The sequence below is a fragment of the Sceloporus undulatus genome, chromosome 2, assembly GCF_019175285.1.
Source record: "Sceloporus undulatus isolate JIND9_A2432 ecotype Alabama chromosome 2, SceUnd_v1.1, whole genome shotgun sequence".
Taxonomy (NCBI): Eukaryota; Metazoa; Chordata; class Lepidosauria; order Squamata; family Phrynosomatidae; genus Sceloporus; species Sceloporus undulatus.
The window spans coordinates 221,808,207-221,835,671 of record NC_056523.1 but is presented as its reverse complement, the minus strand read 5'-3'; the positions used below and the strand labels follow the sequence as shown (position 1 = coordinate 221,835,671).

The 27,465-nt window shown below is 40.4% G+C and overlaps 1 gene segment (V, D, J or C); it reads right to left on the bottom strand.

Moving 5' to 3' along the window:
• Positions 1-27,465, bottom strand: part of LOC121920576 — a 66,877-nt gene that overhangs the window by 4,722 nt on the left and 34,690 nt on the right. Inside the window, 1 exon segment of the V gene segment in view lies at positions 1,676-1,726. Within this exon segment, the coding sequence occupies positions 1,676-1,726 (51 nt within the window).

The window sequence follows — 27,465 nt, the reverse complement described above, 5'->3', positions numbered from 1 at the left end:
CCCCTCTCTTCTGCTTCTGTTTCTCGAACAGAAAATGCAACTGTGATGTTGAAGAAACAAACAAAAAAAGAAGTGGCCTGAACTGATTTATAGAAACATTATTCATCTGATAAACATAGCTGCCAAGTTCATTCTGAAGACAAAAATGGACATGAAACAATATGCAGCTCAATCCCATGCATGCTTACTCAGGATTAAAGCCTGTTTATTTAAATTAATTTATTCCCAAGTAAATAGGATTGCTGCTTACAAGACCATAATTGACCATTTTCATTAGCATTGTGTTTCTACCTGTATATTTAATAACTGAAACTATTAAAACAATGGGAACAGTCCCTTACCCTGTGCTAATGTTGTAAATAATTTCCATGGAATTCTATTAACTTTTACTGCATCCACACAGCAGAAATAACTGGTTTGATACCACTTGAACTGCCATGGCTCAATACTCTGGAATTCTGGGAATGGTGGTTTGTTATGGCACCAGAGCTCTCTGACAGAGAAGGCTAGTTTTTTCACAAAACTACAGTTCTACAAAACTACAAAAGTACATCACTGATGTCAAGAAAGCATAGACAGTCTCTACAGTGCCATATCAAAAAGTACTCCATATGTTTCTGACAAGGCATTTGTACCAATTCTTAAGGTTCTTATTTCTAGCTGGGGAAATGAGTGTCTTCATCCAAACCAATTCATAACACTGTTCACTTTAAATAAAGTTTGGCACATAAAAACTGTATTATTAATATTGAAAACATGAGAAAAAATCTTTCAAGAGATTTCAAGAAATGGCTTTGTTGGTTCCTCCCCACCCTCATTTTTCAGATACAGCAATAAAGTGTGTACGTCGGAGGTATAGTTACAGAGGGGACAAGATAAGGACACTGCCTGTCTGAAATGAGAATTCTGTCGCCCCAAATGAAATTTTCCTTTTCTCCCCAAATTTCTAGTAGTATAGTAACTTCAGATATCTGTTGAGCATTTAGAAATGGAGTTTTGGCACCCAAAGAAAAAGAGCCGGCAAAGTGATCAAGGGAATGCAAGCACAGAAATATGAGATTTAGATGTGAATAATTTTCAGTGTCTCACTCTCTGAAATGCTAGAAATCTGGTGGTCTAAAGGAAAATTTCATTGGGGAGGTTTGAATTTTTATTGAGGGCAATAACCTCCCTCACCATAACTACACTGTATGTGAATGTGAGAGTATAAGGAAATATTCAGTTATATTATTATTGTTATTATTATTATTATTATTATTATTAAATTTTATTTCTTTCCCACCTCTCTTCAATGGTCATATTCTAGATTTCCCAGTTTTCTTTCTCTCTGTATTACTAATATCAAAGCAAGAAAAGTCAGTACTTTTAAAAAGACTAAAAATGTTTTGGTAGATGTATACATTTTACTTTATAGCTATACACATTTTTCCCTCTTGCTTCTGGTCAAACAGGATTTGCAAAAACTAAGTAATGCAGGATCTTTTATTCAAACTACTTTCTAAGGCTGTCAACATCTCAGACTATACATGATTACTGTACTCAGAAATCCAACTTATTTCCATGGGACATGAAATGGTACATAAACTATAGCTAAGTCCAAATCATGCACTTGTCCTCTCCAAAACCAAATACACTAAACAAAGCATGCACATAACGTTTCCAGTGAAGATCCTACCTAGAACAGTGAGTCGGGTTCCAGGTCCAAAGTGCACCTCATATGCAGAGCACAGAGGTACAAGGCAGTATGAATATCCCTTTCCCTCCAAAGTGGTAAACAAACTGCAGTCTTATAACTTTGTCAGCTCTCAGTTTGGCATGCAGTTCTACTATAGTCACTGTGATTTTTACTTGGCAGAGAGTTTGGCAATCTGGAGCCACATCAAATTAGAATTTATTCAAATAAATAACACAGAAATGGGGTGTAAAGAGAAGGATGGCTATAGATATGGGGTTCAGCAGTGCTTCCATTCATCCACTGCCTATCAACACAAGTCAGTGAGGGGGCAAGACAGTATCTCTTCAGCCTCATGCTTAGAAAATTACTTTGGGGGATTGCAGCTTATTTATTTGATTTATTTTGCCTCTTGACCAACCCACCCCATTCCATGCTGGACTTCAATTTCGCGCACAGTTCATATATTTCTTACCCAATACAGTCAGCCGTGTTCCTTGTCCAAAACTCAGTTGATTTGCAGAACACAGCCTGATATCCCTGTAGGCAAACCTGCTCTAGCAAAGACCAAAACACTCCTTTTTCCAACATCACACAGCTGAAAATCAGGAGACCTGAATATATGTAATACCTTCTCTCACTGCCTGGGCCACATCCCTTGTTAAAAATTGCAAGGGCCCATGCTGGCAGAGAATTCTGCAATATGTAGAGGAAGAAAACTACCTTTCTGAATCTTTGTGCATTGCTTAAGGGCTGACTTTGTTTGCTCTATTGCATAGCTGGCAAACATGCTTTGTGGCTGCAATTCCCAAGATTCCTTACTGGCTACGGCTGATGGAGGCTGCAGTTCAGCAACATCTCGAGGAACTCATAGTCCCCATCTCTACTCTGTTGTATCTGTAACAATTTGTCCTGCGTGGACTTTTGAGGCAGATTGGAGTGATAAGCCAAAGTTAGAACTAGATGTTAGTATAAAAAAACATCACAAGGTCCTCAGTCCTTCCTTTTCCTCCTTGGAGCACTGGCATGACTGTTTGAAAGGAAGAGTCAGCAAACAGAAGGGCATGTCTCTCCCTTGCTATGCCTGCATGTAGATATTTGCTAACAACATGAGCAACTCTAAAAACAACATAACAAAATAGATAAGTTTATTGCACGGGCCTTGGAGAACAGGAACGGAAAGGAATAGGAAGAGAACGGAACAGGGGAAAAACGTATGTTATTGCACAGGAGAATAACGCTGATACTGCTGGGAGTCCCCAATCGTTCCCCAACAGTTCCACAACAGCCATTTTAAAGGACTGTTCAGAATCGTTCTTCAAAATCGGCTGCTGTGGGATAGATGGGGAACTGTTAGGGGACTACTGGCGGCATTCGCGGCCATTCTCCTGTGTGATACATTTTTCCTTGATCCGTTCCCTTCCTGTTCCGCTCCATTCTTGTTCTCCAAGCCCCATGCTATAAAGTGCCAAATGAATTGTTTCTAGTAAAAAATGAGGCAGCTGGGATACATCTGGATCTCCTTTTCCTGAGACACATTGAAGTTTCCTTGAGAACACATGAGCACATCATGGGGGGAAATGCAGTTATACAGAGAACTGAAGTTCTCATATGGAAGACCACTATAAAGTCCCTCACATTTCTAATGCCTCTTTCCAAGTGTACACTGGTTATACTTTGCCCTGTTTTCAAAAGGCAAAATGAAAGCCTGCCTTTGTTACAAATTTTCAACCCACTTCCCTAGTGGATGGGCCCACTGGACTTTCCCTCTTCTAAATATTTCAATGTGAAACATTGCACTCCATGACCTCCCTTTTCCCTGTCTCTTTCATTTTATATAACTAACTAATTAGTTCTATAGATGAACGTCTCCTCCAGGACTACATCCATCACACACACACACACACACGTGTATATTTCCCTGCCACTCTTATATAGACTATAGGTCCTACAGTGACCTCAGGGATCAGTATATTAAAGTTCAGAGAAAAGAAATATGAACTGGGAGTTTCCAAACAAACATTCACTGGCTGGTCTTATGAATACCACAACTGTCTCTCGCCCTCAAATTCTAGTTAATTCTAAATATTATTAAAATGATAAATTTTAAATGTGGATTGTATATCTTATTTGTCATTTTAAATTGATGTGTATTTTAACTGATGGGGTGGGTCTGTTAATTGTTGTTGTTCCTTGCCTTGATCCATGTTATTATTTCGCAATAAAGGGACTATCAAGAATGAGAGTTATTGTGCTGTCAAGTCATTTCCAACTGATGGAAATGTTGCTGCAAGACAACTGCAGCTATATAAGGTGGTTTTCCTGGCAAAAATTGTTCAGGTTTGCCATTACCTTCCTCTGAGGCTGAGAGAGTGTGACTTCCCCAAGGTGACTCAGTAGCTTTTCATGGGAGAGATGGGTCTCCAAAGTTGTAATCCAATGCTCAAATCACTACACTACGCTGGCTCTACGTTACAGTTCTACATTATAGAATTATTATTGATATAAGGCAGCTGTAATCACATATGGAAATCACTTTCAGCCCTTGAAATATCCTATATAAATTAATTTAATCATATTTCCCACCAATCTTACCTAAGACAGTCAGCCGGGTTCCTTGACCAAAGTGAAGTCTCTCACCAGAGAAAGCACAGCACGTCTTCCCTGTAAGTCAACCTGCTATAGGAAGACTTCTGGGACTGTATTGGAGGGACTATTTCTCCTACTCCCACTCCATCATTATCTATATAAGTTATTTTTGAAGTTTTTTCTCTCCTTTTTAAAAAAAATCTCATCCATCCAGTTCCTGAAACTCATTTCCTAATTTACAATATTCAGATGATTAGTAATGCCTTGCAGAATTATTGTTGCTCGAAGAGAACTGTGCTCATGTAGGTGAAATGCTATAAATTCTGTACAAATAAGTTAAATTCTTCATGGGCCCAAAGTTCCCATAGTATAGCAAGCCAAAGAATAGTAAGCCAAAGTATAGTAGATTAGGCCTGTGCGTGATCCTGATCTGATACAGTGATATAGTGGATTAGCCCTGTAAGTGTTCCTGATCTAGGGAAAGTCGTGGGACTTTATTGGACGGATTTTGCTTCCCCTGTCCCCATCCTACCCCATCTGTACAAGTATTTCTGAGCCTCATCTTCAACCTATAAAGTTCCAGCCAATCCCTCAAACTCAGCTCTCAGCATGCAATGTAGAAATGATGTCTAAACTGCTCTACATTGCAGAATTATTGTTGCTGCAAGACAACTGCAGCTATATAAATTACATACTATACATTTTACATAAGTAGGTTAAATACATATTTCATGTGGCTATAAATCCCTTATCTCTTACCTAATACAGTAAGCCGTGTTCCTTGTCCAAAATGCAGTTTATCAGCATTACACAGCGCACTGTCTTTGTAAGTCAACCTGATCTAGGGAAAGCTTTAGGATTGTACCAGAAGACCTCTTGTCCTTCCCTTCAGCATCTATGCAAGGTATTACTTATTTCTTTCCATTTAAGCAACACAAAACTTTATCCACACAGTTTGGCCCACTTTCCATACCCCAAATGTATCATCATCATCATCATTGATTGATTGATTGATTGATTGAAATATTTCTATCCTGTCCTATATCAAATGATATCAGGGTGGCTTATAGGCAAATTCAATGCTAACAAACTAAAACAATACAAAACAATAAAACACAATTTAAACAGTTTAAACCCCCTGTGCATAGCTTTTGAAATAAATCACCACCCACACCCACATCACATGCTAGTCTATTTATTGCAGCCCCCCTCAAAGAAGTCTTGTGACACCTTAAAGACAAATTTTATATTGCATAAACTTTTCCTAATGGCAGATCACTTCATCAGATGCTTCTCTGGAGCACTGGTCATTGTTCTCCCACTGTATCGCAAAGGGAATATATATCAGGGTATTTCCATTTAATTCTCATAACAACCCCATATGGTGAACTGAGATAAAATGTGGCCATTCAAGTAAGCTTTAGGACTGACTAGTGATGCCAGTCCTGGTTTCTCTAGCTCAGAGTCAACACTTTCTACCCCATGCCTCTCAAGGGTCACTTGGTACCTGTTTAATAAGATTGTAGCCAGGCAGGAGGAGGCTCAACTGTTTATGAGAAATTATTTTCATCCCATATCTTTAGCCGTCTCTTTCTGCTTACCTAAAACAGTCAGTCGAGTTCCTTGGCCAAAGCTCAATGGAGAGTTGTAACACAGTGTGAAACAATGTTACCAAAGGGAATAGGCAAAGACTGCAAGCAGCTCTTTCAGAGAGTTATCATTGCCTGTGAATGCTACTAGGAACCTTTTTGCTTTCCTTTTTTTCCCTGGCTACTTGTTGTTGGGGAAAGACTGTCAAGGCTGGACCAGATGGACTGTGACCTGATTCAGGAAGGCAACACTAACATCCAAAATTCTCAGTGGGTGAAAACTGCATGTCACTGTAACAAGGATTTGTTTGCTTTTTACATTGTTCTCCCCCCCTTCTAAGTTGCTCAGAAAGACAAGCATGCTTCTTCCTTGGAATATTCACAGGGAAGGAGACTGAACAGATGGTCAGCCTCAAAACCATTCTGTGAGGTTTGTGTCAGAAGTCAGACCCACGTCCCCCAGTCCAGATCCAAAACACTTTATCAAACTCACTCCCAGCTGTCCTAAGGCGTCTTTCTCCAACCTGACATCCTCTAGATGTCTTAGAATATAAGTCCCATCAGCCCTACCCAGCATGGACAATAGTCAGGAATGCTGGAAATTGTGATCCAAAACTTCTGGTGGTTCTGAGACTGGGGACACCTGTTCTGAGACTGACCCTTCAGTAATGCAATGCGTGAACTAAGAGATGATGAGCATGGTCAACTGCAATTCCATCCTTTTTGTGCCTGTTTTTCTAAATGACACAATCACAGAATTTGCTGTTTATTCATTATATGGTTCACACAGATGAGGAGAGCCTCTGGGGAAAAAATAGAGACTTCAAACATAGTCAACCCCTTTCTGTGTCATTTCATCCCATTCATCACCCAACTGTACCCATTTACAATTGCTTCTTCTCTGTGTGTGTGACTCTGTCAGCCTTAGCATTAGAATGGGCAGTACATTATTAGCAAGCACATTTTGGCCTTCAGTATGGCTATGGGTACATGGAGAAAAAACGATCAAACAATTTTCTGTTTCAAAATGTCTTCTTTGGTGTCGTTCTGCAGACAAATTTTGGACTCAAACTTGCTGCTTGTTAAAATGAAAAAGACTTTGCTACATCATTCGTTGCATTGCTATATAAGCTATGTCTGACTTTGTTCATATAAGAACATGGAGTCAAATGGCTGTTTAATTAACCCGAGTGGAGGTCCACTTAGAAAGGTATGTTTTCTTACCTAAAACAGTCAGCTTGGTCCCTGTTCCAAAGTGCATCTCCCCAGTGGTTGCACAGCCAGCTGGCTCATGAAATAAACCTCCTTTTGGCTTCCCACATGACTACATTGAGAAAGCCACTCTACAGTGAGAAAGATACCCTCTCCCTCTGTTACTTCATAACTTATGCAGGGCTAATAAGACATGAAAAGGAACTGGAATTGCTGTTAGAAGGCAGAGACATTTGTTTCCTCCTAATCTGCCACACATGTTTAATTATGGGGAGCACTTCATTTCTAAAGCATCTGCTTCCTGCCAACATTGATCTCGCTCTCTGCTTTAGTTCCTTGAAGCTGTAAGCAAAGGAGATGAACTGAGGTTTCTCCACTTATATGCTCTCCAAGCATGCAATCAGCTACCACAAAAAAATCTTAGAGCCAGTTGGTTCACAGGTGACCAGATAGCCTAATCACAAAGGAGGAAAAAGCATGTAAAACATTACAAAGTAAAAACTAAAAAACACTCATATAAATATAAATTCATGCTTCTTAGTCATGCTCAAAATGGAGGGCATTTTGGAATTGCTCTTGAACAGAATGTAGAACATATCCTTGAAAAGAAGGACAGCTGCTCACCCTGTTCACACATCTCTCTGACATGACTATAACAGTCAGTGATGCTACCTTATATCTGTATGAACTGACTTTTATAGATCTAACACTGGGGATAGAAATTTTATAGCATTTCATCTCATCTGAAACACATTTCTTATCACATCACAATCTGTGTTTTCCAGTGGAGTCAAAACGCACATGAAGGACAAATGTCACCTAAAGTAGCTTCTCTGTGAATTGATTCTGGATGAGCTGATGATCACACTTCTGTAAACATTGTTAGGCATCTGATGAAGTACATGAGCTCATGAAAAGCTCTTTCTCTCAGTTAGTTTAAAAGATGCTACAGGATTCCTTTGTATCTTTTTATGTTGTTGCAGACTCACACGGCTATGTCTTGGAATACTACAATAAATGTGGTAGAAATCAAAGACATAACTGTGTTAGTCTGGATCAGTAGCCAAAAGGGTCTGGTGCAATCTTTAAGACTGAGACAAAAAGATTGGTAGCATAAGCTTCCATAGACTAAATTTACTTCATCCATGCATCTGATGAAGTATGTTTAGTCCGAAAAGCTTATCCTACCAACTTCTTTCTCTTAGTTAGTCTCAAAGGTGCTACAAGATCCTTTGCATACATTGAATGTGTTAGTTTTGCAGAGGCCACATGCCTCTCTGTTTTTTTTTGCTGTAGCAGACTGAAACAGCTATCCTGTTGAACACTGAGTGCAAAGGACACAGAATAGAGATGCTCCTATGTATTCTTTGCCAGTCTGCCAGGCCCAAAGTGGTTCATTGGCAAGTTAAAATTTCCTCCTCAGGAAAAACATCTGTGGAGTTTTAAGGACATCCAGCAGTTTATGTGGGGAAGAGTTCCATAACACACTCCACAACATCTGCAATTTGTTTCTAGGGGTTATCTACACTATATGACTATGCAAATAATCTCATTCATGCATCCCCAATTTGTTGTTCACTTTTTTTTTTATTGGAACCACATTTCTGTGCATCTTTTTGAGTTCTGTTGCCCAGGCGTGGCGGCACTGCGAATAAAGATGGACTCAGTGATGCAGATGTATTTGAAACATGCAGAGTTTTATCCCAGTTTATCCCAGGTCTATCTATATTGGTTCTTCACACAGCTGACAATGTGAATCTTTTAGGAAAACTCAAAAAACAAACCAAAACAGACCCTGAGATCAATTAGTCTGGGTTTTGTGGTTTTTTTGGTAATCCTTCAAAAAAACTTAATAAGATGCATTAAAATGCACGTGAACAACACAGATTCAACCCACATTCTACCAGGAATATTTATACCATCTGAATAACCTCCTAGATTTCATCTAAAGCAAAATCCCAAGTGAATTTGGTGGTTTCTGCACAGCCCAAATTAATTTTTGCCACCAGTTCAACTTACATGCCAGACACTCTAGCTTTGCCAGATCTCCATCAAAATTAACCAGTTTCAGTATTTGAGTACAATAAACCACGAGTTTATCTTACCTAGTACTTTGAGTCGGGTACCCTTCCCAAAGTGAGCTTCAGAATAAGAACACAGTGACAGAACAGTTAGCTAAAAGTAATAGTGTTTTCTCGAGTCAGTGCTGCCTCTTCTGCTGCTTGAGTCCCAACCTCCCACTATATTCTATCGCACAGATATTTAAATCATTTTACCTCAATCTGGTTTAACCCTTAATTCAGGTGGCATCCTGATATTATTGCAATGTTTCTGGCTCCAATTTTGCTGCCTGAATACATCCCGGGCCTTGGTTAGTACTTCCATATTCAGTGGCTTTTTCTATTTTGAGATTTGTTTCCACTGGGTAATGCTTCCATTCTCTTCCAAGATCCCATTTGTTTCAGTATTGAAAAAATATCACAATAAAATGTGTCCCATACCAGCAACAAACAAAAAGATCTTAGGGGAACTTACCTAGTACAGTCAGCCGAGTTCCTTGGCCGAAGTACAGTTGGGTGTTTGACACAGTACCAAACAGAGTTACAATAATAAATTTCCTGTAGCAGTTATCTGGTTAAGACAAAGTGATTTAGGAGCTCATAGGCAAGTTATCTCATTCTAAACAAGCAAAATATATACATCAATGAAGTTTTCAGAAAATAATGGGATTTCTTATCTTTGGATACAGGAAAATATGGAGTGAAACAGAGATGCCTGACACTTCAGTGGCTACCTTTCTATCCCTAATTCTAGAACCTCGTTACTTAAAGCTCTTGATCTCATATAATTTCAGCTGGACTCCTCTCTGTTTTTCCAAGATAACTGTGGTAAAAGTGGGGAAGACATCTAGCAAACTTATCAGACAAATTCCAGAGGGGCAGCTGTGCTAGTCCAATGTACCTAAAATAGATAAAGAGTCTAGTGACACTTTAAGGATGAGAGATTTATTGCAGCATAAAATTTTGTGGATTAAAGCTTCACTTTATCAAAGAAATGAAGTGCTATTTTTCACTTGAGAGACAGTAATGAGAAAATGGGGGCAAAACAGATAGTGGCATGTGTGAAGAGTAGCAGACAAAAGGGCTGCTGTGTTTCGTGTATCGTGCCCTTTTAGTCCTGCCAGCATGACCCAAACTGTTTGGCTGTCTCAGGTAAAGCAGCCAATGGCACCTACCCACTCAGGTTAAGGTACATGGTACATAAAGCAATTTGGCCCAAGAAGCAGAAAATCCTACAAGCACTTCTTCTTTGTTTCCTCTCTGACAGTAAAATCATAACCATCACTGTTGTCATCATCAAAAACTAACAATTCACTTTCTTTCTTGACATACAGAATCTGCCTCCCAAGACAGCCACCTCTCTCTGCCTAATGTCAACCTTAGGTCCCATTCTTTACAAACCCTTATAGATGTATATATCTTGGATGTACATCATATACCTAATGAAGTGGAATCTTGCCCATAAACTGAGTCACAGGACTCAGTTGTTTCTACATAGCTATTTCTTAGTGTTATTTTTAAACAAAGCCCTTTCACAAAATTCATTTTGCATCTTACGCTTCTCTTCTTATCTAATACTATCTTTGAGATGAATAGACTGAGGAAATTACTTTAAAGGTGTTTTTTTTAATTCAAAGAATATGTGGGGCTGCAAAATAACCTTATATGTGCCCAGACGTGAGGCCATTTGTGTAACCCTAAGACACTGAAGAACAAAGCAGAGTGATTTAGCAGTGAAGTAATTATTTAGGAACATGAGGTTCTGAAAAGGAACAGGCATGAGTTATAAAATTATTTTGCTATTGTATTTATTTAATTACCATGGCTTCCTCCACAGAATCAATACTATTCAAGTTTTTGTTGAGTGCTGTGGTTCTCTGTTCCCAGTAAAACTATAGTTTCCAGGGTACATAGAGGAGAAAGAATGCCTATTAAATATTAACAATCAAGTACAGTAATTGTTGTACTCAATTATATACTCCATTACGGGCATGAAATTGCAGGATCTAAGCAGAGGAGTAAAGGATAGGGCGTCTTTGAAACATCTCATTCACAGGCTCACCATGGTTCAGGATTGACTCAAAGTAGTTAAAAACAGCAGCAGCCGCAGTTAAGAATTTCTTACCTAGGACAGTGATCCAATTTTCTTCTCCAAAATGCAAGATTTTGTTGAAATGTGGTGATACCAGCCTTGGCAATATCAACTAAAGATACTTCCACAATGTTCAGCAAGCAGGGTGTCTCTCCAGAACATGCTTCCCACAGAAAGAGATTAACAAATCTGATAACTAAGAGTAAATTTAAGCATCTGTTAATCATAGATTGCCTAATTAAAACATTGCCCTACAATGATCTCTCCCATTCCATTCACAGAAAGCAACTTATTGGGAGTAGTGATAAACTATTCTTTTCTGGTTATACTCATAAGCAGAGAATACACGCGTAGTCAGTGCCATCACATCATGAGCAATCTAGTCAAAAGAAGATCCATCTAATAAACCCAGAACCCAGTGGCCATCACCTGGATGATGCACGACTAGATTCCATGTCAACTACTTTGGAGGGGGGGTCATAAAATAAAATAAAATATACATACATACATAAATACTAGTAATGCCACTGCCATTTTCTGTAAGCAAGGTTATCTTTGCTCTTTTTAAGAGGGGAGAAGGAGAGAAATGGAGAAGAAGAGATGGACAACAGAAGGCGAAAAGTAGAGAGAGAGAATTTCGGAAGTATCCAAAATATTTTCTGTCCCTTTGAAAGTCTTATGGTTTGGAAATGAGAGCCATACATTGTAGATTATAAACCTAAATGTATAAAATGTGCAGTCAGAGATTAAAAGTGGATTTTCCAGTGGGAAAAGTGGAGGGTTCTGGTTCTAAAGAGGCTGTAGAGTTTATCCATTGCAAAACCCTGGCAAGACCCTATTGATTGAAGGAAGAGAGGGTTTTTGTAAAGGCTTCTCAGAGAAATGTATCACTGTGTCCCCCTGTCCCCACAATGATTTAGTCTCATACAGAAAGGAGTCTCTTCCTTGAGCTCCGCCACATTACCAGCAACTGAACAAAGGTTCAGCCAAGCTAAGGTACAGTTGGGGGAGCTGGCAGGAGCCATCAAAAGCAAGGAAGCAGGTGCAATGGTCCCTCAATGGCTTCTCTAGCGAGGAAGCCACAGTAGCCTACATTTCCTCTCCTCCTTCTCTTACGCTTGCATACTACTGGCTCAAAGTGGTATCTCTAGCTTAAAAAAGACTTCTAATGGTGAGGAAAGAAGAGGTTCCAACTGCTTTCCTGTTCAGAGAAAAGAGCATTTAATTAGCTGAAGTATTAAAATACACGGGGAAGAATAATACTTTTACCACCCACCCTTAAAAGTGAAACACCCACTTTTAATGCCATGTACATGGATGGCACTATATAAATAAATGATGATGGCAATAATAATAATAATAAAAATATAAACAATGATACAGTCTACTGGTTAAGAATGCAAGCAGTGATGTGGAAAATTCCAGTTCAGACTTAGCTCATCTCTATTATTATAATATAATGTAATGCAGTATAGTTAATACAATTTAATATGATATGATAATAAAATAAATAGTCACCACTACCACCATACGTGAAAGGGTGACTGTAAGGGTTACAGTGGAAATAGATGTGAAACATTTTAAATACCCAAATGTGACAACATGATAACTAATTATGAGAGAATCTGGAATGAAAATGTTCATTCTTCCATACATGTTTCTTCAGTATCACTTTTGATAGCCTTTCCAGCTGATTTCAAGCTCTAACTATTGTCTCTCAAGAAATATCTTTTATTTGGGGGTGATATCACATTTCCTGGCGTCAGATGAATCAGCTTATCTGAATTGTGAAAGGAGGAGCTACAGGTGTGGACATGTTCCTTCCTGATTCATCGAACGCTTAAATGAGCAATTATTTCCATGTAGAATTACATATGAATTGACTCTATATGTCTGTGCTACTCAAAGTGGTGGTCAATGGACTGGCCTGTGAGTCTTTGGCTGCTGGTTCATAGAGAGTTTCCCATAGGCATAAATATGATATGGGTCCCTGGCACATTAGAGAGGAAAATGGCCAACTCCAGATCAGAGAGCATGAGAAGCACTGCTCTAAATCATACTATAAGATCCCAAGGGGATAATTATTTGAGGTCAACAAAGAGGTGTCTGTGAGAGAAAGACTGAGCGAGAGAAAGAGCAAAATGGGCAGGGTAGTCGTCTTTCTTTAAGGCCACATTTTGCCTTCAAGAAATTATCATACAATTGGCCCTCCATATCCACAGATTCATTATGCATGCATTCAAACATCCACAGCTTGAATCTACTCAAAAAAATAATAATAATTCTAAATTCCTACAAGCAAATCTTGATTTTGTCATTCAGTATAAGCGACACCATTTTATACCCCATTATATAAATGGGACTTGAGCATCCATGGATTTTGGTAATCATGGGGGAAGGCATCTTGAAACCAAGGGCCCACTGTACTGCAACTCATGTCATTCCTCACTATTGGGTTGCTGCTGGAGACAGAGGGGACTTATAGTCCAACAATATCTGGAATATTTGACTTTACCCACCCATGGCTTCAAATGTGCATGTTTTTCTTGGTAGTACGATTTTTAAAAAAATAAATAATGAATAGACATGTGTTTTTACAGCAGTGATAGAGATTATTGGATCTTTCTTACTTATGTTTCTCTCCCAGAGCAAAATTCTTTTTATTTCTTCATTATCTTTCTTTGAGAGAGGGTGTGAAACAGTTACAGCAGTTTTCAACATGGCTAAAGTAAGAAACAAGAGAAAAGCCAGCAGGAGAGGTTGCTGATTGTCCGGCATTCATGATGTTATCAAGCTGGCACCCCCCAGTTCCCAGATATATTTTACATTGTTCGTCAGATGTTTGTCAGTGCCCATCTTGCTGCTGTGTTTGTGTTCACCTGGGTAGGAGATGTTCATTGTCAATCCAAGCAACCACCATGGGCAATACTATTGTGACTGCTCTTTAACAATGACATTTCACTTCAGCTTTTGTGTCTCTATAGCCCCATTTTTGTACTTTGTATTTGATTCTAAATAGGTATGCACAGGCCACAGGCAATGAACCCATGGAATTATGATTTTATGTAACGTGACATCATGTACTTACATTGTATAACTCAAATACATAGCTGTGTTAGTCTGGAAAATCAGGATGCAAAGGTATCTTGTAGTACCTTTGAGACTAAGGACAATATCACAAGACTGAAATTGGAAGTATAATCCAGTGTCATCCTGAACGCAATCATGCGTATTCACGTTATTGCGTGAAAGGTTATCAGACGCATTCGCTCACATTCCGAATGCACTCCGAACACAAGCACGAATCAATCCACACTTAAGTAAATTCAGTGAACTAGGGAGTTCACAAATCCTATTCCCAGGCTACTTTGCATTCAGTGTGGTGTTGTTTGGTGTGATATGCATGTCTGCTGTGGCCCTGGTATTCCTACTACATCAATTCCCATGAACCTCTGTTTTTGTTTTGGCTTCTGGGGCTCCTAGGTCTTCCCAACAGCCAGGAGGAAAAGCAGCTGTTCTAGACTACAGAGGGTGCGTACTCATATGATAACTTCTTTTGCATTTGCACTACTTTGGCTTTGGGGTGGGTTTTCAAAATTGGGAGACATTCCTCCCGTGTGATATCATCCTAAGTGAAAGAGAGAAGGTGGAAGCATGAGCTTTTACAGACTTGAACCCTGGTGGCACAGAGGTTAAATGCCAGTACTGCAGCCAATTCAATACCTGCCAGGGGCTCAGGGTCAACTCAGCCTGACATTCTTCCAAAGTTGCTAAAATGAATACCCAGCTTATTGGGAACAATTAGCTTACACTTTGTAAACCGCTTAAGGAGTGCTTAAGTGCACTGATAAGCGGTATAGAAATGTACTGGCTATTGCTATTGCTACTTCCTCAGATACATGTTTTGGAGAAGAGAATCCAGAGACAGACCTATATAGGTTGTTTGTGTGTCAGGGTGCCCTTGACCCATTCATCACATCATCCTCTGTTTCCCATACTACATTCTAATACTCATTCATATGGTTATCTGCTCTCCTTGGCTGCTTTCTTGCTGCCTATATCCCCCAACAACCATTGTCAAAACTGTACTTGTCACATCTCCAGATCCACAAGATTTCAAATTTGGATTGTCATTCTGAAACACAAATCTTTTAGATCTCCATTCCAAAACATGCATCTGAGGAAGTAGGCTCAAGTATACAAAAGCCTCTCTCTTTCATTTAGTCTCAGAGGTGCTACAAGCTGCCTTTGTATACTCATGTGCTTATGTCTTGTTCTTTTATGATTTTATATTGCCTGTGAAGAAGGTCTAAAGAATATGTATGGGCTGAAATAGACATTTTTAAAAACTAATAAAACAACCCTCTTTAGAGCATCTTGAAATGTGTCTTCGGTTTCTTCTGTGGATTCTGTTACATGCTCCCCAGTTTCTTCTTTTGTTTCAAAATAACACTGGACGTCAGTCTTTGTGTCTTGCACACAGCAGACCCTATTATATCCCTGTTTTTGTGAGGAACACCTGGAGGTTTGCAGCACTGTGGTATAGGAGGCACAAAAGTACATGGCTACATCCTCAGCTTTCAGCTTGCTTATTTGCAATGAGCAGTGTTTTTCTTGGTGACTTTGTATCGCAAATCCTTTGTCTTTAAATGTATCTTCAAACGTTGGTTTTGGAGATCCTCTAATCAGTATTCCGATCAACTCCAGCGGCTGTCCAGCTGCCTTCTGCTGATACCAGTACATCCAGCTATGGTCTGTGTTGTTCTGGAAGCACCACATCATGATGTTTTCTCCAAGTGGCTTCGATGCCCACCTGGGCATTTGAGAAAGCAGCTCTTGCTCCTTTCCATCAGAAGAAACTTATGGGGATAAAGAAAGAACACAGGGAGAAAGGTTGGGGTCTTGTGGATTGTATGGGGTAAACTCATGGTCAGGAACAAAAGGTGGTAGCTGCACAAAATGCAAGAAAATAAAATTTCTCTCTGCAAACTAACACTCATTACTTGCTCACCCTGACTCTGTTTCCTAAATTGGGAAACAGGACCAAATGTAGTTTGAAAGAGAGATCACTGCCTGTTGTGTGCATAATTACTCTACAGTTGTGCCTGGTAAAGAGATTTTATGTTATTCTCCAACAATTTCCCAAAGCTGTTTGACCAGAAGGGACAGTGATAAAACACAAATTATTTATGCACACTAAGGAGAAGCAATGTCTCTCTCCAACTGCTATCAAATTCAGCCCTTCCCTCCCCATCCCTGCCTCCCTTTCTCTCTTACACAGATAAACCAAGAGCCATAAAAGGGCCAGGTGGAGATGAGATGCCATTTGATCTGTGCAAATTATCCAGTTCAAGTGATGAAGGAGATGCGCTGGTTGATATAGATCATGACAGAAACCGTGTCAGATAATTCACACTTCCTATACCCGCCCTTCTCGAACTAGCTAACAATTGGTCAAGGTTTGCCCTTAGAGACCTTCATGGTTTAGGGACCACCTCCTTGAACTTGGGTGTATTCATCCACTGGAAAATGTGGCTTGCTTTGTGCTAAAATTAATGGGACTAGTAGCTGGCTTTGGACACTTTATGTGCACACTCAAACACATTAAATCCAAAGCTGTATTCTAGTCTACGAAGGAACAATGGAATGTCACAGTCTAGTTTTCAATCTCCTGCATGGCTTGCCTTGCCCATGTACCGAATTACAGTTTTTTGACCTCTGTCAAGAGATAAAACCTAATGTCCCAAATTAGAACCATTCAATAACAATGCCTCCATTTCCTCGTAATCAGACAGCCATGATTTATTGCCATCTGTCTTTCTTATAAGCATCAAAGCAGAACAATATTTTAATGAGAAAGCCAAATTACCACACCAAAGGCTACTTTCCTCTGTTGCGCTTTTGTCTGTAGAGTCTGTGAACTGGCTAGTAATGTAGATGTTTTAAAGGTATAATAACATATAGTTTGATACCTAGGTGAGGGATGCACCTGAATTTCCCCAATGCACCTGAATTTCCCCAATTATGTTCTTTTGTTTTCCTGAGGTATTACCCACCTCTGAACAAATTTTGTCAAGAAAACTCCATGATGGGTTCTCCTTAGAGTCATCATAAGTCAGAAACTGCATTATGTCTAGTGCCATACTGAGCCTTGTACAGTTGTGAGTCAACCTACATAGGGTGGGACTAATTTATCCTTCCAGTTGAGTTGATATTAAAAGAATAGTGCTAGAGCATATAGATTTATTAAATTTTGGAGTGTGTGTGGAATTCACTTTGACCCCAAGTTCACCTCCTAGGGGCACCACCAAAGCAAAGATATGTATGCAGCTTGCAAAGAAGGGGGTAGGAGCCCTAGAGAGCATAACTGGAAATTCCCCACAGGAAATTTGGGAGCTGCTAAACAAGAAAAGCCATCATCTCAAAAAAAAAAAACCAACACAATACTGGCTGTTTGTTTTCAGTCTCACACTCAATGGCCCAGTGATTAAATCAATGGCCACCCATTCATCTGTTTGCCGTCCTCGATTGTGTTCAGACTCAAGTGCATTGGCTAGACTATTCTTCACCTTGGCTTAACAAAAGCCCAGGTCTTTACACCCTTTGCCTCGGCTGCAGCGAAGCCATTGATCTCATTGCTAGAGGCTAGAATTTGCCTATATGACCTTTAGATCAGCTCATCTTGGTGTGCCATAGTCAGCCTAGCTTCACATTAGACCAGACTCTGATTTGGCCATTTCCCCCCACATTTCGGTGGTTGTGTCCTTCCACCATCTACATCTACATTGGGTTCCTGGAGAAGGCTTCGGAGGTAAGTATTTCCCATAGATTTGCCTCTCTCAACTCTCTCCCAAATTTCCCTCCTTTGTTTTTATCGAGAATTGTGTATGTGTGTGTCCTTTGCTATGTGTTTGTTTCCCTTTTAATAAATGTCTAGAATTAATTGGAGCAGTCTGTCTCAGCGTTGTCTCTCAAGGGATCATTTGATCCTCCAGTATACACTATGGGACACGGAACTTTATCGTGCAGGCCCTGGAACGGGCCTGTCGCATTCTAAAAAGGAATGTGATGGGGACAGGAGGCAGCAAAGAACGCTGCCTGAAAATCGCCCCCTGGGACACAGCCAGAACGTGATGGGAAAGTTTGGCGGCAGCAGCAGCATTTTCCCTGTGCGCTAAGATGCGTTCTTAGCCGCCTCCCTGGGCCTGTGCGCTAAAAGTTCACGGTCTTTCAAGGGTGTTGTTAGGACCCTCCCTCTCAACAATTTGAGCTAAATTAAGAAATTCCCCTAATTAGATCCTTCCTAACAATATCCCATGTTCCTAATTTGTTGCTTTATAGTAAGATTATGGAACCAACTTCTTGTTTTATTGTACCATTAAGTTTGTGAAGAAGCCGTGCATAGTCTGAGCAGTCTGCATTTTGATTTTAAAATGGAGATAAAAAAGGGAAAGGAAGTCAGTGAGGGGCATGTGTGTATGTAGTAGCGATGCTACAACCCATGTCATGGGTGATGGTAGAATTCTTGTTTTCATTGCAAGGAGAAAGGAATAGTTCAGACACTTGTTGCTCAGATCTACTGTTTGGCAATCATTAACCTCAAAGGAAGAAACGATTGGTAAAACATCACAGCATAATCTCTTACTCCCAAGATCGGGCTTCTACAGACTAGAGCAAAGGATAGGTAAAACTGTTAACAGCCACAGGAAGCATTTCTTCACAGTGACATGCTGCCATTATAGACCAAAAGACAAACATGCTCTTGGAATTAGAGAAAAAGTTGGCACGAAGAGGAAAATTTCCCTCAGCCTTCTTCTTGGTTCCTCTACAGTAGCTTTTGTTCAGCATCAGATAAACCATGACAAGTGTATGTACAGTGGGCCCTTTGTATCTGCTGGGGTTTGGTTCCAGGATCCACTGTGGGCTATAAAAATCTATGGATGCTCAAATCCCATTAAACAGAGTGGCATAGTAAAATGGTTCCCTTATATAAAATTGCAAAATCAAAGTTTGCTTTTTGGAATTTATACTTTTGGGGAAATATTTTCAAGCCATGGATGCTTGAATCCATGGATAAAAAATTCATGGATACTAAAGCTTCATTCTGCAGAATGAGAGATGTATGAGACAGAATCTAGGGCAAATAAAAAGAAAATAGAACAATTCAATGCCAAAATGAAATCTCAGAAGGTGGTGGCAGGGCCTCCATATGTTGGGAAGTGCCCCACATCCTAAGAGGCTCTTTGGGGGCATTTTTTAGCATAAAACATTTGTTTGTTTTAATAACCCCTCTGGGACTTGTGGTGGGGGGGTTCAGGAAAAAAGCCCTCGGTGCTGCCTGCAAACTCCAGACTTACTTGCTCACCCCTTCCCTAGAGAAATGTTTGGGCTGCAGCAAAGGATTCCTCATGAGAGAAAGGGTCCATTAAGGGTTTCTCCTGAGGAAGAGATTATTGCACAAAGCTTCTCCTCCGAGCGCTTTGCAGCTTTTTAAACATCCGAAACAGCAGCTATTTCTTTCCACTACAACACAATTGCAAATTGGTAATAGGTTGCCAATGCATCTTATAAGACACTGCTCCATTTACTCATCACTATTGAGTTTCAGTAAGTAGCATGCTTCATCGGGAGTGAAGGGGTTGCAAGAGAAGCCTCTTTCAATCCTGTTTCTTCTATCAAATGAAGTGATTGCTCCTCATGAGTACGGGGCTTGCCTTCATTGTGACTGTTGTGATGGATCGAGTAATCTCATATTTTAATATTGTTTTATAATTTTATATTTGATTATATGTTATTGTTTTTACAGTTTGTATTTTAACTGTATACTGCTTAATTTTGTATAGTTTATTTTAGGACTTTTAGATTGTATGCCATTGGTAGGTTATATGATGTTTTGAATAGTTTATATTTTATGACTTTTAGATTGTTTGCCATTGATAGGTTAATGCTGTTTGATGATGCCTGTAAGTGCCATGCAATTTATGGTGCTATAATAATAATAATAATAATAATAATAATAATAATAATAATAATTCCCCTTCTCTTTGAATTATCCCAGAATCACAAATACTTTAGTAACAGGTTAACGCCCCATTGACAGCTATTCATTGTAATTTTACCATTCATTAAACAACAGCAGAAGCATGAATTGGCTACAAAGCTGTGATAGGATCACCATTACAAAACATCATGCTTTATCCCGTTATTAAAGAGAAGTGCATAATCCAAAGTTAATTCTAGAAGCCTCTCGGGAACTGAAGCAATGTGGGGAGATTCCAGCAGCTATTACCAAGTGGCTTGGTTCAAGGCTGGAAGAGCAGCTGAAATACCTCCGTTTTCGAGGCACAACAGGTCATTCCCCATCTGCCTCTGTGAAGATGCTATGGTCTTTGAGGGGTTGCCCATGCAGGCCAAAAGCATGGGTTCCCTGTGACTTCCCCCCTGGATGACACAGCCCAAACCCTGGGCCAGGATCGAGTTCAATCTTGCCAGACCAGACATAGATCCGCTGAACCACCCCGATCCCAGAGCAGTAGGACCTTAACGTAGGTCAAATTGACCCGTTGTTTGCCATAGAGTTTCTTGGAAACGCTGCAAGCCCTGACTGATCAGATGCCCTGCATGCCCCAAACTTTGTCTGTATTGCTACACATGGTAGAACCCGCTGCTATTTGATGTTAGAAACATTGTGCCTGGCCATGTGATTGCAGACAAATGCTTCCTCCATGTCAGATGGGGGACAGGAAAGCATGGACTCGCCCTGTGTTTTTCTGGTCCTTCTGCTTAGGCCTCAAATCTACATTTTATGTGGATCAGAACTGTGCTAATTGATTATTGAAATATTAAAATATCTTGCTACAAAAAAAAGAAAAAAGAAAAAAAGATTATTCATATCATATGTGTTAATCCCAGTTAATATAGGGCAATTGTGTCCAGTGAAAAGTGGGACAGCATACTTGCCACACCTAGGGTGTAAATATGTAGTGTTATGGTTCCTGTGGAAGCATATATTGCAGCAATATGTTTTATTTCTGTAAGGATGGAGGAACACTTTCTTCAACCAATTATAAGTTAAGACCCCCTGACGAGTCTGAGGTTCACCCTCCACAATAAACCACTGAAGTCCTGCCTCCTAGGGAGGATTAGTGACTCTCCTTCATAGTGCATCAGTGGTATTACACTAAACATAGTACTTGGCTGAGGGAGAGAAATTTCCAGAGGTCAGTTCATATCTATTAGCCTATTATATATAGAACTAAAAAGAAAAGTCTCCTGACTCTTGTCAGCTCCAGATGTTCTTTCCCACTGTGGCCTCCTGAAGAAACACCTGTTAGATCATACAGCAGCAGAGAGATTCATTGCAAGCTTCACATGCTAGGGGAAGATGTACAGAAGTCGCCTTTTACCCTTTTTTAAATTCAAATTGTCATTCATCCAAAACCAAAAACATCCATGGCGTATAAGAGTCCCAGTGTACGATAAAGATATATTTCTTTTCTTCAAATTTCAGAAATAGAGAAGCCTTTTCTTGTTTAATACTTGTGAAGCAAATCCAGCTGGACAGCATGCAAAAAAAACTAGGATTGCCTTGGTTCAGTGTTTCATACAGTGTGGGTGTTTGGCCTAATAAGTATGGAAAAGAGTGTGTTTTGTACTAGAGTCCCGCGCTCTATGTTCAGATGACTACCTTGGGCTAATCACTGCACTGTAGAATAATGCAGTTTGACACTACTTTAACTGTCATGGTAAGTGTTGTGGAATTCCAAGTTTGTAGTTGTTTTTCTGGCACCAGAGCTCTCTGACGGAGAAGGCTAAATCTCTCATAAAACTACAAACCCAGAATCTATAGGACTGAGCCTTGGCAGTAAGTGGTGTCAAACGCAGCTCTTCTTTGTGGCGCATAAGGGCGCAATGCTTCACAACCCTATGATGCCGCTTCCTGTGCACAATGTGCGGACGCTACCTATCACATACGTCATCATGGCAGCCCCTGTATGGACGGGAGACTGGTATGATGGCGGTGATGGCACATTTAGATTCCGAACCCTAGAATCGGCACGGCCACACTGCTTCTTGCCCGTGTGTGCTGGGCCATAGTTTCAGCTAGTAAACATCAACTCATTGTGTTAACACTGCCTTCATTGTTTGACCATTTTAATGTTTGAACCAAGACAAAAATTCATTATAATCCAAAATGTACTTTGGTATTTAAAAAGTCTTCTTCCTGCTAAGAGGTGTTAACTGACTCTGGGCCAGACCATTAATTGAACCATGGACCACAGTTGTTTTTTCTCCAAGGCCTGAAGGTAAAGTGCTTCCAATGCACACCCTGAAGAAAACACATTGCCTGTTTTTTTTGTTGTTGTTACCACCTCAATCTCAACCCATGGCGACCCTATTAATGAGACCCCAAGATCCCCTGACCCACGCTCTACCCAACTCCTGAAAACCATACTCCTGGTCACTTAATAGAGTCCACCATCAGCATGAGGCCTTCCTCCTTCTACCCTCCACCTTTTCTAGCATTATTGTTTTTTCCAATGATTTATGCCTTCTCATGAGTGGCCAACGTACGACAGCCTCAGATTTGTTATCTTGGCTCCGGGAGATTTCTGGCTTGATCTGTTCAGAGACCCATTTATTTGTCTTTTGTCTGCTACAGAAATGTTCTTTTGAAATTCTTGGTGCCTGTTGTTGCCCCTTTTCCTTCATTTCTCCAAGCCAGGTTCAGCTTTGGTTTTGAACCCTGGCTTGTGGATGGAGAAATTAAATACAGGGGGAAATTAGCAGATGAGGGAGAATTAGCAAATTTTTAATATTCTCTTCCCCTTTAAATTGAATTTTAGCATAGAAGCCCTTTAGCAATTTGATCTCTACCAGGCAATGAAACAGATAGCTCCTGCACGTGGGCCTAATTTGACCCATGAGGTTGTCATGACTCCTAAATTTAGAGCTCATCCAGCTGAAAAAGCTTTGTACCTCTCCCCTCCCCTCCCCACACAGAGAAGCTATGTCTTTAGGTGAGACCCAAACTAGGAAAGCTCTGGCCTAGGACCTCATCACACCAACTTTTAAACCATTGCTCCCCAATGGGATCAGTCGGGTACAAGATGAAGGCGGGTATTATCGCACCAAAGTCACTGCTGATTCCACTGAGAGACACATTCCATCTGAATCCCAGCTCCAGCATGCTCAGCCAGCCAATTTGCAAACCACAAAGCTCCCATGTTTGCAGATCAGCTGGCTGAGCGCGGCTGGGAGCACGGATCCAGCTGGGATGCATCGTCTGGCGTACCCGATTTTCAATGCAGTGGCATTTTCAATGCAGTAATTCCCAATTCACTCCTGTAAGTGACTATACCTGGAAGGGGTAAGTAAGCTTTTTTTTTTGGCCATGTGAAAGGTCCTAAGAACAATCCGCTCTCTAACCCATACGTTTGAGTATGTTTTCTTCCATGTCCTGAAGGTCTGCAAACATCTGCAAACGTTGCAGATTTTTTAACGGGGCCCACCAGGAAGGCAGGTGTGTATGTGCATGTGTGTATATATATATATATATATAGAGAGAGAGAGAGAGAGAGTTGGGAGCCTTTCCTGCAGGAATCATATAATGCCCATCTTAGCATAAGGAAGAAGCCCAGAGTTAGGAATGCAGTGTGCCCCCTCTCACAGTGCTCGCTTGTCCGCACAGCATAATGATGACACAAATAGGTTTTTGTAGGCAGGAGAGGTTACTTTGAAGTGCTGTGTCTGAACTGCTTGCACAGAAATACACAGCTGAATCCCCTGGTTCCACAGAAGTAATATTCCGTTGCAAATCTCCTCTGGGGCTTATCACCTCTGAAACGTTCAAGAATTTGCCAGTCTCTTGTTGATTTTCAAATAGAAATGGAAGAGTAGCTGTAAACTTTGCCATCCTCTTGTCTGTACCTACCTGTACATAACAATCATGCCCATGGCGTTTGATAGCATTGAGCACAACATCTTTGCCTTCTTGCACCACAAGATCAGTGGAGATGGCTGATCCTGGAAATGTTGCATTCGTAATGAAAGAAAATTAATACAAAACTCTGTCTCAGATCTGAACAATATTTCATGATGATAAAAAACTATCTCAGTCAGTTTTGCCTGGGTACAAATTGTAGAATTTATAGCCTAAAACAACAATAAAGGAAGGAAAAAAGCCAGCATGATTTGATGTTTTAATGTTGATTGGACACTGGATACCAGATTCAAAACTCCACTCAGCCATAAAAACCACGGATGACCTCGGCAAGTCACACTCCTCAGCCACAGAGGATGGCAAGGGCAAATCCCTTCTGAACCAATCTTGCCAAGAAACCCATGTGATGGTTTGCCTTAGTTACCATAAGACTTGAAGACACACAATAATTAACAGCAAAGCAATGTAGAATTTGGAGCCAAGCACTTGCCTACTTCAAGAGGAAAATGGTCAACACCAGCCGATCCACACTCTGAGTTTCTGACTGGTGTGAAGGTTTTTGAAGTGGTTTTAATGTGGTTCAAGTTAACTATTCCTTCTCTCATGGCTGCTTCCCATGTACATCAAAAATCTGAGGGTTATTCAGACAAGCACATTAGCTTTCCCCTTACAAAAAACAAAGAGATCAAAATCATTTTGAAAACCAGAACATGATTCTGAAAGCACACAGCAACCTCAAGACACACCCTCATAGTGAGTGCCAAACAGGATGTTTTTGTGGATAGTGATGTTTAGGAATTGGGTACTAACAATGCAGAATAATTGGCGCAGGTGGGATATGGTTTGAAGGGGAATAAACCAGCTAGCAGATGGAAGTACAGGAAAGTATCAATGCAACAGTTACAATACCTACGCAAATACCCCATTCATTTTTTGCAAAATGCCTACTATGCATATTAGCTTTGGCCTCAAACCATCATCACCATCATCATTATCATCTATGCAAACATCCCATCAAATTTTGCAACTGCCCGCTATGCAAATTACACTTAGGCCTCAAAGTTCCGTTCAGGGCTAAAAGGTAATTGCACTGTTGACACAGACCATTTGATTCGTGGGCAACTTGGAACTCTGGCTTGGCCAGGGTTGGTGTAAGTATAGAAGCCTGACTTCCATCTCTTTCTGCCATAGTAGGCTTTCTGTGTGCCCACAACTCACATCAAGAAACAGAGATTGAAAGGTTATCTAACAAAAAAGTGTTAGCCTTCTAATTTGTAAATAACCAAACATGTTAACATTACTGTGTATGTTACTACAAACAAGGGGTTAATTAGATGTCAATAACGGTTAACATTGTTGTTGCTGCTGCTATTATTCTTTAAATAGAAAAATACTCCCCAGTCCCGTAAATAATTATGTCAAATTTTTAAGCAATGGGTAAATACTGTATTATTCTTTACAGCAGAACCCACCACACATTGAGTAAATGCAAAAATGACTCAAAACAACCATTTACTGCCCCCATTCATATCCCAAGTAATACATCTGTTGTCCAACTCCATCAAGGACCCTGGGCTGAAAACTCTAGGACAGGCTGAATTTGAACAGACCTGTCGACACCTCAACTTGGTGCAAAAAATAAGACCCAGTGGTAACACAAGGCCCATTTTGCAGAGCATAAAGGGTGAAAGAGCTGTGCCAGCTGGTTGGATAGCACTGCCAGCGCATGTTATGGTTAAGGCTCCACTGGCAGTATCTGCTGTGTCTCCCACCCTGCTTGGAAACATTACCTGTAGACAGTTGATTTCATTGGTGTGCATTTGTGACTCAGAAAGGTGGAGGCAGGGCTGCTCCAACGTTCATGTGCAGCTTTGAGGCAAGAAGTGTTCGCTGTGCCTACTGGCTGCACAAAATACACTGCTGAGTCTGCAGCCTGTCTTGGGGGGACAGATAGGGATGCATGCATCAACTCTGGCCTGTTTATGCTGTAAGTAGTCATGGTCCATCTCTGGGGTTAGTTCCTTGGACGGAGTAGCCAATCACTTCAGCTGCTCTCTGCACTGTTGCCATCCTGCCGGTACCAAAGGATGGTAAAGAGTCTGCTGTCATCGATTGCATTCAAGGCTTGCCTGGGTTCCACTTGAATGATTTTGAACCGTTCCTTCTGTGTCCACGGTCACCCACTGCAAAAACCTGTAAGACCAGACAAGTGAATAAGGCTCAAATAGAAGGTCAGTAACACATAATTCAACTTTCTGATTTGTTTGCTGTGAAATGGGGAAAAGGGATACCGAGCCTTTAATTTCACCGAATTCCACTTCCTCCCATCTCTATCATGCTTATGTTTTCACAACAAGTAAAGTCTGGATCCCATGCATGGGAAAACTGTCTCTCATTTACTTCTATGCATTTATTTTCTCCCAGGATAAATGGCAGCCATTCCTTTGGAGTGGGGGCATGAAAGCAACAGATGTCTTGGACGACATTGGGTTGGGTTTTGATCTTGATATCTGCCTATCCATTAAGGATCACATGTGCTATAACTTTCAATGGCTATCCTGGGTTTAGTTGTTTTTCTTCTCTAATCATACTATCTTTGCCGAAGATAACCAGGAATATCATCACATTATACAGCAATGCAGAGCACACATCATATATAGAATATAAAAAAAAAGGAGAGGAGAAAGACAGACAGACAGAACATATTCAATCACTGAATAATAGGTAATCTCTCTATCAGATAGACTGCTTCTTAAATCAGCCCTCTTCCTCATTTAGCAAAATCCATCCTGGTCTTTTCTATCATCTTGCTCTGGATCACTCTTTTTCTTTTTAGTTGCACCCAGGGTTACCAGATGTCCCAATCGCAGAGGAGGAAAAGCACCGCAAAGTGTAGACATTCAAAGAAAAATTTCGCACATGCAAAAGAAAAGCTAAAAACACTCATATAAATATAAATCATGCTTCTTAATCAGGCTCAAATTGGAAATATATTGAAATTCTTCCTGGATAGAAGGTGAATGTAAGACAGTCTGGAAAACCTGGTCGCAGCTTCTATCTATCATTGTCTATCACAACCAGTTCTGTCGCACAATTTTCTTAACAGATCTCCCTCAAAATCATAATTTTTGTTGCGGACTATTACCATTTTTAGTGTTATGGAAGCCCTGGGATTATACCCATCTTGCCTGCAAAAGAGATTCCTACCTGCAATAGCTGCAACCCACAAAGGCACTCACCACCTCCCACACATAGCTTGAAGAAGAACGTATCCATGCACCCAAGTCCAGAGGAGGGCACTATAGGAG